The 15,743-nt window shown below is 38.4% G+C and overlaps 1 protein-coding gene across 11 annotated transcripts in view; it reads left to right on the top strand.

The window, feature by feature from the left end:
- LRRC4C (leucine rich repeat containing 4C) overlaps window positions 1-15,289 on the top strand; it is a 1,485,185-nt gene extending 1,469,896 nt beyond the window's left edge. For all 11 annotated transcript variants that reach the window (XM_086338675.1, XM_086338674.1, XM_086338680.1 and 8 more), the window contains one exon: window positions 13,151-15,289. In XM_086338675.1, the coding sequence (XP_086194801.1) occupies window positions 13,193-15,115 (1,923 nt within the window). In that variant the 5' untranslated portion in view covers window positions 13,151-13,192 and the 3' untranslated portion in view covers window positions 15,116-15,289. The remainder of the gene's footprint in view (window positions 1-13,150) is intronic.
- The last annotated feature ends 454 nt before the right edge of the window (window positions 15,290-15,743 follow it).

Here is a 15,743-nt window from a genome sequence, read left to right as displayed (position 1 = left end):
ATCTGCACCAACCAGTTTTTTCTTGAGCCCATTATTCTTCCTTCGTTCCTTTTCTTCCCTCCTTTCTTTCTCTCTGTTTCTCTCTCCATACACAGATATTTAGTATATACCACGTGCCAGGAACTCAGATGTGTCTTTAGGATACAGTTTATTGCTGATAAGGATAGAGTTTTATTTTTTATCCTAATAAATTGTTTTTTAATCACCCATATACATGCTGATTTTTGATAATCTACTTCATCTCAAAGTTATTGTATTTATAAGTTTTTATGGGGCGGTAGGAAGACAATAAGTTATTAATGAGACTCCTCTTTACCATTTGTACTACGTTGTGTGCCATTTTTATTTTTTTGTTTTGTTTTACATATGGGTCTTATCACTAAACCTTGAAAAAATTACTTAATAAACCTGGCTCCTGACTATGAATTTAAATGTGGACTACATTCCACAATGCAATTCAGCAGATATTTCCTGAGTGCCTAGACATCATCCAATCCCTGCCTTTAAGAAGCTTATGATTAACTAGATTGAATGCATTCCCAAACATTTGCATTCAAACACAGATTTGATAAATGTTGTAGTTTTGGCATCGCAGATCCTTAGGGAAAGGATGGATTAATGCTGTCCAGTAAAACCAAGGGAGATCTACTAGAAATGGTCACTGTAAATTATCTCTTGGCCGCAATTTTGAAAGAAAAATCCAGGTAGGACTTCCCAAGACATGGGAAAAACAGGAGCAAGACTCCAAAGAAGAGAAGTAGGGAGTATATTTTTAGAATCAGAAACAGACTGTAGCCTAGACTGTACTATGGATAACAGTGGGGGAGGAGATGGGGAAACAGTATGGCTGAGCATCGTGGTGTCTTACATGTCACATTAAGGCAGCAGTTTTCAAGAGGTCACATTCCCCGCCCCCCAGGGGGCACTGGCAATATCTGGAGGCACTGCAGATTGTCACAACTGGGGGTGCTACTGGCATCTAGTGGGTAGAGGATGTAAGAGATTTAGTTTTAATTCTGTAAGCACTGGGAGACTATTGCTGGGTTATGTTTTCTTGGACAGTTATTTGCCGAGGTCCCTGTGTGTTTTTACACAAAGTGTGCAAAGCATTACTTTGAAAATCTCCCTGAAGAACAGTATGAAAAGACTAATGTTGGAGATAAGGAATAGCATGCATGAATCAATTGGTTAACCTTGAATCTGAGTAAAAAGAAAGAATGAATAGGAAAAGAGGAGAACTGAAGTTTTCCTGTGTGGAGAAGGCTCCAGACTTAAAAACTATTAGTGTACAAACGAATGCAGGCATTGTTACAGGCAGGCAGCATTTCTGATCATTGGGATGGTCTGATTTCATTTCCTGAAGAGTGAAATATCAAGCAGTATATGACGCTTGAGGTTTTAAGCTTTTTTCCTTGGCTATGCATTTCACTAAACCAACACAGCCGACAACTATCATAAAAATGCAAACACAGACCCGAACACCTCGAATCCCACCCTTTAATTTGAGGAACAGGGAGTCATCTATATTTCATTTCTTCATAAATAATCAAGCTCAGAATGTGAATATGATTCAAAGGATTCATAAACAGTCAAAAGCTTCGTACTAGGTACACTTTAGCTCTCCTGCATCATGTGAGGCTAAAAAAACAGGGGAAAACAAATTAATTTTATTTTTAGCCTTGTGAAGTCTTTGGCTGTATTTCTAGGTCTGCTTTCCTAACATGAAATAGATTTGACTTTTTGTTGCTAAGGCAAAGTTGGAACTGTCACCGCCTACCCCGATACTTTGCCTAATCCATCTTGTTCTTTTTGATTGTGACAGAAGAATTAGATCTTTCTCACACAAGGATTTTCTAATTAATGCTTCAGATGTGTTCTAGAAGCAGGCGTGTAATGATCAAGATACTCTTCCATCTTAAAGAAGATATGTAGATGATTTGACTTTCTGCTTATAAGAATTCTTGTTTCCTGCTCTAAGTGGTCTGCCCTAATGGAGGGCCTGAAAGCTGAGTCAAACCTCCCTAGATCTGCAGTGCATCTGACTGCCATATGAAGCAAATCAAGGAAAAGACTTCATTGCATCATCTAGTTGGAATTTTCAAGGCAATCGTGCTATTTTAGGCACATACAGCAGAGGGCATTGTCTGGCCAAACTTAGAACTGCTATCGACAAGAATAGATGAAGAAATAGAGAAGGCTTTTCTTGCAAAATAAATAAACAGAGAGGGCAAGGAGACAGTGGAATGACCTTTATATTGCTTTGTTCTCTCCAGCTTTTCTTTGTAGGAAGACCTCTATGAAAATAACTAAAAACTGAACAAGAATCATTCCAGAAATTAATGAAATTTCTATTATGTGAGCGTGTTGTTGTTGTTTAGTCGTTAAGTCGTGTCTGACCCCAAGGACTGTAGCCTGCCAGGCTCCTCCAGATTTCCCAGGCGAGTATACTGGAATGGGTTGCCATTTCTTCCTCCAAGAGATCTTCCTGATATAGGGATTGAATCTGCATCTCCTGCTTGGCAGGTGGATTCTTTACCACTGAGCCACCTGGGAAGCCCCACTGAGTGAGTTGGACTCTACAAGATGCTAAGGATCAATTAGTAAATATGACATTATTTCAGTCCTCAGTGAATGGATAGCCTTAACTATCTATACACTGTTTCTGTCTGCTTGAACACCTATGCATTCTTTCCTGCATTTAACAAATGTTTGATGAGTATTTTTTGGAAAAATATCATTATGGTAGATAAGATATTTCTCCAAGGAATTTAGCATTCTATTCAGATGAGGCAAGCAGTAAGAAAATAAACATTGAAGTGTATGAGGAAAGTATCAAATTAGAAGTACTCTGATGAAAATTAAAAATGGTAATCTGGGGACTATCCCTATGGTCCAGTGATTAAGACCCTATGCTTCCAGTGCAGGAGGCATGGGTTCAATCCCTAGTCAGGGAACTAATATTTCATGTGTCACACGGAGTGGGCAACACATTTTTTAATTATACAAATAAAAATGGTAATCTGACTGATGGTGATAGAAGATCTGCTTTAGGCTGAGCGATCAAGAAAGAATTTTCTGAGAAGATAAAATTTAAAGGGAATCTTGAACGACAAGGGATATCAATCATGCAGAAACCAAAGAGCAGCTGTTGCAGGCAGAGGGAAACTTAGTGCAAAAGTCCTGAGGGAGGAAAAGGCTTGGGACACTTGAGGAATGAAGGAAATTCAATATGGTTGAAGACAGAGGGAAATGAGAGGAGTTAGAAGATAAGAGGATAGGCAAGTATCAGATAATCATATATTAGAGGCGAAAAAATTTACATTTTGCTCCAAAAGGATGTGAAGCTAATAGGAGCATTTTCAACTAAGCATGGCATGAGCATATTTATATTTTTAAACTTCAGTCTAAGTGCTGTGTGTGCATGCTCAGTCTCAGTCTTGTCAGAATCTTTGCGACCCCATGGGTTATAGCCTACCAGGCTCCTCTGTCCATGGGATATCCCAGGCAAGAATACTGGAGTGGGTTGCTATTTCCTACTCCGCTAAATGCTGTATAAAGAATTAGCTGTGGTACAGCATTTGCAAAAGTAGAGAAACTTATAAGAGGGTATTTCAGTGGTCCAAGTTGGAAATGAAGAATATTTTATCTAGGAAGGGACAATGAGGAATATACTTATATTTTAATAGTGAAGTCAATATTTTAATAAGTAGGGTTATGCTGAATGTAAATAAAGAAAAGGAACAGTCAAGGAAGATCCTTACATTTTTGCCTTGAGCATTTGGATGTATGGTAGTGGCATTTATGAAGGTATAGGGCAGGTTTGGGAATTTTCTTTCAGTAGATGCTATAGAATATAACTCATATAATCTTCTCAATGTCTATTAATGTTACCATCACTCCCACTTAGGAAGGTGCGGCTCAGAGAAAGCCAGTTTACCAAAGAATGATTAGTAATACTTGGCCAACCCTCTAACCCACCGGATTTCACTCTAAATCTGATTTTTGTCCCACTGGGTTTTGCTAATATAGATTGGATGTCTTTCTATATTTCAACATAAAGTTGAAGTGCATTATATCATCAAAGAACAAAAGCTTAATGTGTATTTAGTCATTCTCTGTATATAATTTACAGTGTGGACATGAACCACATTAGAGATTTTTTAAAAGTTTATCTTTCCTTATTTGTGCATCAGAGTTTCAAAGTGATAGTCTGCTGCCTCTATGTAACCTGATAGTTTTTAATGTGACTGCATACAGAAGCTAATTTTGCCTTCACTGGTATTTCATCCTCTACAGGATTTCATGCAGGACCAATTAATTTGAGGCTATACATGTTTCATAATGTATAGATATTGGATTGATATCTATATCAACAGGTAATCAGATTGAAGATCTGTTCCATTCAGTTCTAAAGTAATGCTAAGGATGTCGATATTGAACTCATTTGACTTTTCCATCAACTACTCTTCTCTCCAGTTTCTTTTATGCATAAGGGCAGAGCCTCCCTAAAATAATGTTCTCACCCTTTCCTGCTTAAGAGCCTGGAGTTTCTTTCTAAGTTTCATCATTGAAGCAAATCCAAACTCTCCTACTAGACATGTAATGCCCCTCACTTGGGCCAACTTAACAAGCTAAATGCTATTGTATAAGTCACCTGCTTTCATTAAGTCATTTCTCTTTTATTTCATGCTCCTACTCCCCTGGTTTTGTTACAGTTGCTGTTATTTAGCTGCTTAGTCCTGTCTGAGTCTTTTGCAACTATATGGACTGTGGCCTGCCAGGCTCCTTTCCATGGGATTTCCCAGGCAAGAATTCTGAAGTGGGTTGCCATTTCCTTCTCCAGGGGATCGTCCTGATTCAGGAATTTAATCCACATCTCCTGCATTGACAGATGGATTCTTTACCACTGAGCCACGTGGTAAGACCCTCTGCTTTTACAAGTCATCCATTATCACCTCTACCACATGCCTCAATACAAAATTATATCCCCTTAAGGACCTACATAAAATCTCAAACCCTCTTAAAACTTTCTCTGGTTATCTATGACATCTGACAATGTTTTATGGAATTTGAATATTGACTACATTGATTTACATTAGTTCCTAGATACACATATGTGTGCTTTTTATTTTTGATAGGTATCTATGCTTTTGTATTATAGCTCCAGTAAGTTTGTAAAGTTCTAAAAGGTATGGTCACCTTAGACTCTTTTCTATCCTTTTTTATACTCAACAGAACATAGCAACATATTGGCCACATCATTTATTATGTTTTTTCTTACTTAAAAAAAAAATATATATATAGTTTTCTCCACTCATTGCTTCTTCTTATCTAATGTTGTTGTAATCTTGTCACCTCTAAACACATGTAGGTTTTTTAATTTTTTTATTTTTTACTGTAAATCGAGCAAGTCATCTAGAAAAGTGAAATGTAGACCCAGGTGGCTTTTCTTTCCTTAAATATCAATTTTTTTAAGTCTCAACATTTTCTAGAAACATTGCAAGGTCAGTATATATAGCCAAAGAGCCTCTTGTTGACTTGACAGGTTGAATACCTGGGTTACAGAGATTTAAACCTTGTATCATTTCCATTACATTTGCCTTGAGGGTCAGCCCTGGGCATATTAACAAAAATTTTCTTTCCCTGAAAATCTGCAGAACCATATATTCCTCCATGAGGGGTGGAAAGCTCAACAGATTTGCAAAACTGGGTTTCAGATGAGAAAAAGTTGAATTATATTAGGAAATATTTGTAAAATAAATTTGATTTGGAGGGATGAGCTACCTTTGATAATGGTGTTATTTAATTTGTTGTTTTCCCTTTTCCTGTGTATTATAGCACTCTTGAAAATTTAAAGAGCTATCTTGAGAAATGATTATAATAGAAAGCTTTCTTAGTAAGATGAGAATGAGCCTCACTTCCTTTCTTACAAGCAAATCATGTCGCCTCAGCTTACTTTGTTCTTTTTGATAGGTATCAGATATATAATGGTTTAAGCAATTAGATTTTTTTCTTTTGCCATTTCTTTGCTGTTGCTTTTGGAAGCAGGAGTAGTGAGAGATAGATAAAAGGAGAGGGAGAGAGGAGAACGAATATGAAAATATCAGGTAGGTTTGACTACATGTAACCAGAAAAATAATGAGCTGTTTATGATGTATGGAACTGATTATTACATATAATAATAAAATAGAGAGGAAAAACAGTTACAGGATTTGTTAATGTAGCTGCTTGTCACAATATCAAGAATGCAAATTCTTCCCTCTTTCCATTTTTTCCTTCCTTAGCACAATAGCTTTGTCCTCAGGCTGCTTGCTTTCTTGGCCACAAATTGTCTGTAGCAGTTCTCAGTATCTTATACCCACAACAACATCCAGAAACAGAATAAAGAACTACTCCTTCCCCTGTCTTTCTTCTATTAGGGGGAGAAAAATAAAAATTCCCAGAATCCCCTCAGCTGACCTCTTTTTGCATCTTATTGGCCAAATGGTGTCACATGTTCAGAACCAATCAGTCTCTGGCAATAAGAATGGAACAATCAATGTTTGTTTAGACAAGAACTCAGCAAACAATAATCCAAAGTTTAGCCCACCACCATCTGTGTTTGTATGCTCTGTGAACTAAAACTATTTAGAAATTTTAAAATGGTTGAAAAAATATTAAGAATTAACCTTTATTAAAAAAAAAATAAAGAAAACTGTAAAAAAAAAAAAAAAGAATAGTTGAGACATTTGAATGTGCATAGTTTAACTGGAAGATAGCCATGCACATTCATTGACTTTTTGACCAGAGCTATTTTCAAGCTTCAGTGGCAGAGCAGAGTGGTAGCAACTAGAGACCATATGGTCTGAAAACCTAAACTATTTACTATCTGGCCCTTCACAGAAAAAGTGTGCTTAGTCCTAACTTAAGCCAGATTCTATTAATACATCAAGGCTGGATAAACTTCTCCTAAAGAAGATAATATAATTCTGTTTTTTGTTTGTTTGTTTGTTTGTTTTTTAAGAAGAGACTGAATCTTTCTGAACAAAATTTTCTAAGGAAAGAGTATGGGAGTAGGATACTGGGTATACCACAAATTCAGAGAAGACAGAGAGATTGAAGTTCATGCATATTTCAAGTGAATAACCCAACTTTAGTTTCATAAAGCAGTTGATTCTGAAAATGTTACCAGCAAGAGTGTTTGGTAAGACAGACCTGAGTCTTTTTCCTTACTAAGACCCTACAGAAGTCCAGGAGAGTCTGAATGGAATGGTGATGATTAAGCCATAATTTATTGAGAATTAGAAGTTTAATTTTTAGGATTTTTCAATATGGGAACTTGATGAGGATCAAGTAAGAACCATAATACAAAGACCCAGGATTGGAGAAAACACCAACATGAGGCAAAAGATCCAAAGAATCTTAGAGCACAGTTAATGCTTTCTATGAGAGAGTTGAAGGATCTTTGGGCAAGTTTCGCTAAGGACCATGTTTGCTTTAGCAGGAGAGTTTCAGAAGAGGATAGAGTTGCTAATAGAAACCATAGAAGAGCTAAGTCAAGTTGATGTTGATGGTAAGGTATGATCTGGAGGTCTCAGTGTCCATTCTGAGTATGGGGGTTAATGGTTTGGCTTCTCAATGCTTACAGAGGTCCATTGCATGTACATATGACAGTGAATGTGTGGTCTACTGAAATATGAGGACTGATTGGGGTTAACTAAATTTATCTTTCTCCCACCTCGCTTGAAAACTAGTTCCAATGTCTAGACAGTAGTCTATGCTGACTTAGCAATGATACTGTGCTAAATAAAGCATCCCCATTAGCTACTCTCCCTCCTGAGTCCCTTCTGTGTCTCTCAGTGCACTGAAGCATGGGTAAGCAAAGAAGAAAGGTCTCTTGACAAAGTCAGGATATCCTCTGGGACAAGGCTAAGAATATTATTAGTTTAATTCAAAACCCACACAGATCCATTTGTAAATAAATGCTGTGAGATGACATCGTAATGGATAGTGAGCACCTTTAAATTAATTTCCTTTTGATGTGATAAAAACATCTTCTGAAAGAGATGTTGAAACCTGGCTTTTGATGTAAAGTAACGTAATTTAGATTTTAAAATAGAAACCTTTTGTTGATAGTAGTTTATTCAATCCTGGGTGTGTACCAAACTTTATTTGCTACAGGTTATAAATTAGCTTTGAACCAGCTATAATTCATAAATCATTACCTATGACTGATTTACAGGCAATCTCATTAATTTCAATAGTAAAAAGGCCTTGAAGTAAGCAAGAAGTAGAAAATAAAACAACCCAGAGACTGAAAAAAGGGAGGCACATATATTCTACAATTAAGAGCAATACATCATATTTGGATATGTTTTACTGATAGTGTGTTTCTGGTCATTTCAGTTCATCCTTACCACAACTTTGAATAATAGGTATTAGTGTTATTCCTATCTTATCTAAGAGGAAGAAGCTTACATCACTTTATTTTAATATGTATTAAATATTTATTCAGTATTACATATTACTTATTATGAGTCAGTAACTTTGTATATATTATATGACAGTACTAAAAAGAGCCTATTGATTAAGTAGCTCTGCTACTTTTACAGATGGGGAGAGTAAATTATAGACAGATGAAGTAACTTTCCCATTGATAGGGTTGTGGGTGTTCAAGCAGGCATATGAATTCATGAATTCATCATAAGCCTCTTCTCTTGCCCATTGGACATGGTTGTCTTTATTATTTCATATTTTAAAGGGATGTTGCTGCTGCTGCCAAGTCGCTACAGTTGTGTCTGACTCTCTGTGACCCCATAGACGGCAGCCCACCAGGCTCCTCCTCCCTGGGGTTCTCCAGGCAAGAATACTGGAATGGGTTGCCATTTCCTTCTCCAATGTATGAAAGTGAAAAGTGAAAGTGAAGTCGCTCAGTAGCAAATGGCAGAGTAAAGACTTACCTTTTTCACTTTGTGCTATTTCCAGTCCACCAGTTATTTTGACCTCTAGTGCCAGAGACCCTAGGATTCTAGGGAAAGTCATGGGCTTGGAGGTGGGAGGAGGGATAAAAAAGTAAGGCCCTAGGACCCCCATCCTAAAAGCATCAATCAGTTAGTATATTAGAGTTTAGGTGATATTCTTTTTCCTTTCCCTTCCTTCCTTCCCTTTCTCCCTCTCATTCTTTCTTTCAAAGTCCCAATTACCTTCAGAAGTGTGTTTTGAGAAGAAGGGAACATATGAATGAAAAACTGAATCACAGGAATGACAGTTTTTCAATGGTTATGATTATTGGCAACTTAAATAGCATCCTATTTTAAATGGAAATCTACAAGGGTTTTCAAGGTTGTGTTTCAATTTACAATGAAAGGTACCTCCTAATCTAACTCAGAGTGAGAAGCCTACCAACCACACTGTTGTCATATGAGTAAATTCAGTGAGTTCTGGGACATAGGGTCTGTCTAGTTGCCTGGAATCTAACCCTGGGATGATGAAGGCAGAGGGGTAGTGGCTTGAGAGTAAACAGCACTGTAAGAACTGATAAAGGAAGTGGTTGGGGTACCTGGTTCAGAATGGTTGGTTTAAATATGGCAAGAATGCCAGTAGGTCTGCCTTTTACTATCTGTAGAATCTGGCTAGCCTTTGGATGGGCAGAACCCTGGTGGCTCAGAGGGTAAAGAATCTGCCTGCAATGCAGGAGAACTTGATTCAATTCCTAGGCCCACCCCTGGAGAAGGGAATGGCTACCCACTCTACTATTCTTGCCTGGAGAATTCCACAAAGAGAGAAACCTTGTGGGCCACAGTCCATGGGTCACAAAGACTTGGGAGACGATTGAGCAACTAACACTTTTTATTGGTTAGGCTGACTCTCCAGAATCAGCAAGGCCTTGATACCAAAACATCAGAAAATTCAGAAAATATGCATATACAAAGTGTTGGAATTAGATAGTAAATGTTTTGCACTTTTGTGTGTGTGTGTGTGTGTTTTCTCATTTCAATTTTTCTTTTGCTGTCTTTGTTATTCTTTTTTTTTTTTTGTAGTTTTTTTTTTAATTTTATTTTATTTTTAAAACTTTACAATATTGTATTAGTTTTGCCAAATATCAAAATGAATCTTCCACAGGTATACCCGTGCTCCCCATCCTGAACCCTCCTCCCTCCTCCCTCCCCATACCCTCCCTCTTGTGTCTACAGCACACTAGGTACTCTGTTGTCCAGAGGCTAAGAAGAGACATGGCCACTGTCCCTAAGGAGCTCACAGGCTAGTGCAGGAAACAGAACCAGGGACAAATGATCATAGTACTAGATGGTGTGAGAATTCAACTTAGAGCTGCAAGAACCTGGAGGGAATAAGCAAGTCCTGAAAGAAAGAGTAACAACTCACAACCTACTGCTCAAGTTTCTTTGCTGCCATAGGGAAGGAGACCAAAACAAGCTGCTAAAGCCAGAAAGCATCTGTGACTTTAAACCTCATGTTCATAAGACTCAGGTCCCTTTCTACAGTCTGTCAATGTGGGTGTGTGTTTAAGAGTTGCTCATGACAGACATCTTTACTGAGTGAAGCATCTCCTATTTTTGGAAGAGTCTCTTCTCTGTCTTGTGTACTCTAAGTAAATGCATTTATTTACAAATGCTAATTTACACTGAGACTCTTACTACTGGTAGAAGGGTTATGTCCTAGGATACAGCCAAGTTCTCAAGACCTTGGATGGTATGCATAGAAGTGGCCAAGAAATTCCAAGTATCTCCGACATTGACTTCTCTCCAAGTTTCATTTAGAGCAAGTGGAAGATTTTACTAATCTTTCTCCTTGCTGTGGGTTTCTTATAGAGCTTTTCTGTCTCCTATATTAAGGTAGCATTGCCATTCTTGAAAGCAAAGCTGCTGACAGCATTTCTTTGTATAAACAGAATATTGAATAGTCACTTGCAGGATAAACGGGAATGCTTGCATTGAGTCTTGATCCGATCTCATCCCAACTTCTTTCCCATTCTCTTTCCTGGACCTTCCAGTTTCCTGTAGGGGATATTATGGTTGCTTGGTTGTGCTAGTACTTTCCTATTTCCTTGTCTTGGTTCAGGCTGGTCCCTCTGCTCTTCTTTCCTTTATCAACTTCTACAAAATCTAGATCAGATGACTCTCCTCTTTCAAAATCCCCTGACTTATTATACCATCACAGATTTAGTTGCTCTGACTTTAGTGCCCATGTGCCAATGTGGCTTGGTCTCATAGCAATGAACATATATTATTGTGTTTCATCTCTTTGCCTATCTGTCTTACCTTCTGAATTATAATTCCCTCAGGGTGAGGGTTATATTCTTCACTTTTGTATGCTCAGCACTTAGCAAAATGTCTAACTTTTTGCTAGTTAGACATTTTAAGGTCTAATAACAAAATGGTAGTAGTAGTAATAGAAATGTCTATTGAGTTCCTTCAGTATGCAAGGCATTATTCTAGCTCTTTATGATATTAATTTTTTTCTGACAATAACACTAAGGGTTATATAATAATATCATCCCTATTGTGCAAATGAGATTGAGCCGTGGAGAGGATAAGTCACCTGCCCAAGGTGACACATAGTAAATACTAAATTACTGTCTTAGTGCCTTTTTGAATTGGTTATGATAAGTCTCCACATTTTGTTTTTCTTCCCAAGTGATTCTTAGAAGAGGCACTGTTTATTGAGGAATTTGGGAAAAGTCATCACACAGGTACCCAATTCATGATCAGCCAGTTGAATTGGGGTGTATACTGGGTAACACAAGCTTTGGAATTCCTCTTTGTGCTGTAAGAGATGCAGAAAGTAAGTTGTTTTATTTCCCTTCTCAGAAATCAATACGAGTAGGGGCATAATACATATATAATCCGGTTATATTTAATACTATGATTTTTTTTCTGTACGTTTCATGAGATGTGATTTAATTGGTAGTACGTCTACCTATAGGTAGCAGTTGGCTCTGTTGTTGTGAGTTTTATATATGAAAATCTCTAGAAATTTACACATATTTGTGCATGTCATTATTTCAGTGTATTTTCACAGGTACCATACATTAAATTGCCAGTGTTTACAGCTGAGGTGACCCCCAAAGGAAAGGTATTTTAACAAAAATAATTGTGAAAAATATTTTGCTTTTGCTATCATTCTTGAAGAAACTTTTTTCATGGAATGTTTGAGATCGTATTCTCCTGGACCAGTGAGATGAATATCTAACCCTGATTCTCTACTTGTTAACCATGTGACTATATGCACGTTACTTCCCCTACAATTAAATGTCTTTTTCTTGAAAATGGAGGCTATAACAATTCCTTCCTCAGAGAAGTGAAGTAAGGAAAAGAAAGGATCAGGGCATGAAGCCTGTGCAGTTACAAAGGACTCCGTATTCAGAAGGGCCCATGCTTGACTTAATGTTCTATTATAACTGATTTGAAATTCTTAATAAAATTATTAAGACTTCTTTTGGATGTGGACCACTTTTAAAGTCTATTGTGTTCTGTTTTATGTTTTGTTTTTTTTGGCCAAAAGGCATGTAGGATCTTAGTTTCCCAACCACGAACTGAACCCACACCCCCAGTATCGGAAGGCAAAGTCTTAACCACTGGCCTATCAGGGAAACCCTTGAAATTCTTAGTAATTTTTGATGAGACATCCCATGTTTGCATTTTGCCTTGAGCTCTGCAAGTTATGTAGCCATTCTTGGATTGTTCATGAAGTCTATAGCCTACAGCACATAGACTACTCCTCGATAAAATGTCAGCTATGAATAATTTTGCAAGGGCGTTTTTAGTTTATTGGTATAGTCCCCCAATTTTATTTTCTGAACTTTTCCAATCTGGTCTGGACATTGAACCTAATGATGGGGTACATTTCATGTGTCCTCATGCACTCAGATTACCCTTGGTTGATAAACACTAGTCCAACCCGCTACCTCATTCTTCCATTTCTCTGTGATTGCACAAATTATGGAATATGGGCTGTGGCTGGCTGATAACTCAGAGTGTGGAAACACTTCTTAATAAATATGAGCCCCATTGCTCAATACATGGCATTAGATTTATTGTTATCTTAGTTTGAGAAATGAAGGCTTGAGTTGATACACTGTCTCACTGACAATGACTCGAGAAAGACATTTGGAGGAGATCTAATACTCTTTTTTGCTCTTATTGCATTGCAGATTATTTGAACTCCAGAAGGACCAACACCAGATAAATTATGAATGTTGAACAAGATGACCTTACATCCACAGCAGATAATGATAGGTCCTAGGTTTAACAGGGCCTTATTTGACCCCCTGCTTGTGGTGCTGCTGGCTCTTCAACTTCTTGTGGTGGCTGGTCTGGTGCGGGCTCAAACCTGCCCTTCCGTCTGCTCCTGCAGCAACCAGTTCAGCAAGGTGATTTGCGTTCGGAAAAACCTACGTGATGTTCCAGATGGCATCTCCACCAACACCCGGCTGCTGAACCTCCATGAGAACCAAATCCAGATCATCAAAGTGAACAGCTTCAAACACTTGAGGCACCTGGAAATCCTACAGTTGAGTAGGAATCATATCAGAACAATTGAAATCGGAGCCTTCAATGGTCTGGCAAACCTCAACACACTGGAACTCTTTGACAATCGTCTTACGACCATCCCGAATGGAGCTTTTGTATATTTGTCTAAACTGAAGGAGCTCTGGTTGCGAAACAACCCCATCGAAAGCATCCCTTCTTATGCTTTTAACAGAATCCCTTCTTTGCGCCGGCTAGACTTAGGGGAATTGAAAAGGCTTTCATACATCTCAGAAGGTGCCTTTGAAGGTCTGTCTAACTTGAGGTATTTGAACCTTGCCATGTGCAATCTCCGAGAAATCCCTAACCTCACACCGCTCATAAAACTAGATGAGCTGGATCTTTCTGGGAATCATCTATCTGCCATCAGGCCTGGCTCTTTCCAGGGGTTGATGCACCTTCAGAAACTGTGGATGATACAGTCCCAGATTCAAGTGATTGAACGGAATGCCTTTGATAACCTTCAGTCACTGGTGGAGATCAACCTGGCACACAACAATCTGACATTACTGCCTCATGACCTCTTCACACCCTTGCATCATCTAGAGCGGATACACTTACATCACAACCCCTGGAACTGTAACTGTGACATCCTGTGGCTCAGCTGGTGGATAAAAGACATGGCCCCCTCCAATACAGCTTGCTGTGCCCGGTGTAACACCCCTCCCAATCTGAAAGGGAGGTACATTGGGGAGCTTGACCAGAATTATTTCACATGCTATGCTCCTGTCATTGTGGAGCCCCCAGCAGACCTCAATGTCACTGAAGGCATGGCAGCTGAGCTGAAATGTCGGGCCTCCACGTCCCTAACCTCCGTATCTTGGATTACTCCAAACGGAACAGTCATGACACATGGGGCATATAAAGTGCGGATAGCCGTGCTCAGTGATGGCACGTTAAACTTCACGAATGTAACTGTGCAAGATACAGGCATGTACACATGTATGGTGAGTAATTCTGTGGGAAATACCACCGCTTCAGCCACCCTGAATGTTACTGCAGCAACCACTACTCCCTTCTCTTACTTTTCGACTGTCACGGTAGAGACTATGGAACCTTCTCAGGATGAGGCACGGACCACAGATAACAATGTGGGTCCCACTCCAGTGATCGACTGGGAGACCACTAACGTGACCACCTCCCTCACGCCACAGAGCACAAGGTCAACAGAAAAGACATTCACCATCCCTGTGACTGATATAAACAGTGGGATCCCAGGAATTGATGAGGTCATGAAGACTACCAAAATCATCATTGGCTGTTTCGTGGCCATCACACTCATGGCTGCAGTGATGCTGGTCATTTTCTACAAGATGAGGAAGCAGCATCATCGGCAAAACCATCATGCCCCCACGAGGACTGTTGAAATTATTAATGTGGATGATGAGATTACAGGAGACACGCCCATGGAAAGCCACCTGCCCATGCCTGCGATTGAGCATGAGCACCTCAATCACTATAACTCTTACAAATCTCCTTTCAACCACACAACAACAGTTAACACAATAAATTCAATACACAGTTCAGTGCATGAACCGTTATTGATCCGGATGAACTCTAAAGACAATGTCCAAGAGACTCAAATCTAAAACACTGACAGTTACGGAAAACAAACAATCAAAAAAAAAAAAAGACAGTTTATTAAAAATGACACAAATGACTGGGCTAAATCTACTGTTTCAAAAAAGTGTCTTTACAAAAAAAAAACAAAAAAGAAAAGATTTATTTATTAAAAATTCTATTGTGATCTAAAGCAGACAAAATTATGTGTATTCCTCAGAACCTGTTTTTGCTGCACTTATTTACTATTTCCCACATCTCGTCCCTGCCTTCCCTATCGCCATATTTTTCATAGGAGATCTCAATTCCCTAAAGAACCAGTCTAGGAAATTTTGTAAGAATTCTGTTATACTTTGAGATTTTTATGGTGAATTCTAGTGGTGAGATCCAGTCTATTTTGTCTTTCTTTTATTTTTTCCTTCTCTCTCTCTCTTTCTTTTCTTTCCTCCCTCTCATGCCCTTATGAAGTAGTCCAATGGGGAATGCAGTATTAGAAATAGATTTTTAAGAGAGAACAAGGAAAAAATGCAAGATCTTATATTTTTCATGTAATGATCTGTTCTGTATTTATGAGGAGGACCATTCAATGGGAAAGAAAAAAAAAAGGAAGCAAGCAACAGATTAATTTACATATGAGCATCTATAAAACCCATGATC

Source organism: Bos grunniens, chromosome 15 (assembly GCF_055505025.1).
Source record: "Bos grunniens cultivar Pamir isolate PY7600 chromosome 15, Bosgru_T2T1.0, whole genome shotgun sequence".
NCBI classification, from domain to species: domain Eukaryota; kingdom Metazoa; phylum Chordata; class Mammalia; order Artiodactyla; family Bovidae; genus Bos; species Bos grunniens.
This window is presented reverse-complemented; position numbering and strand designations above follow the sequence as displayed.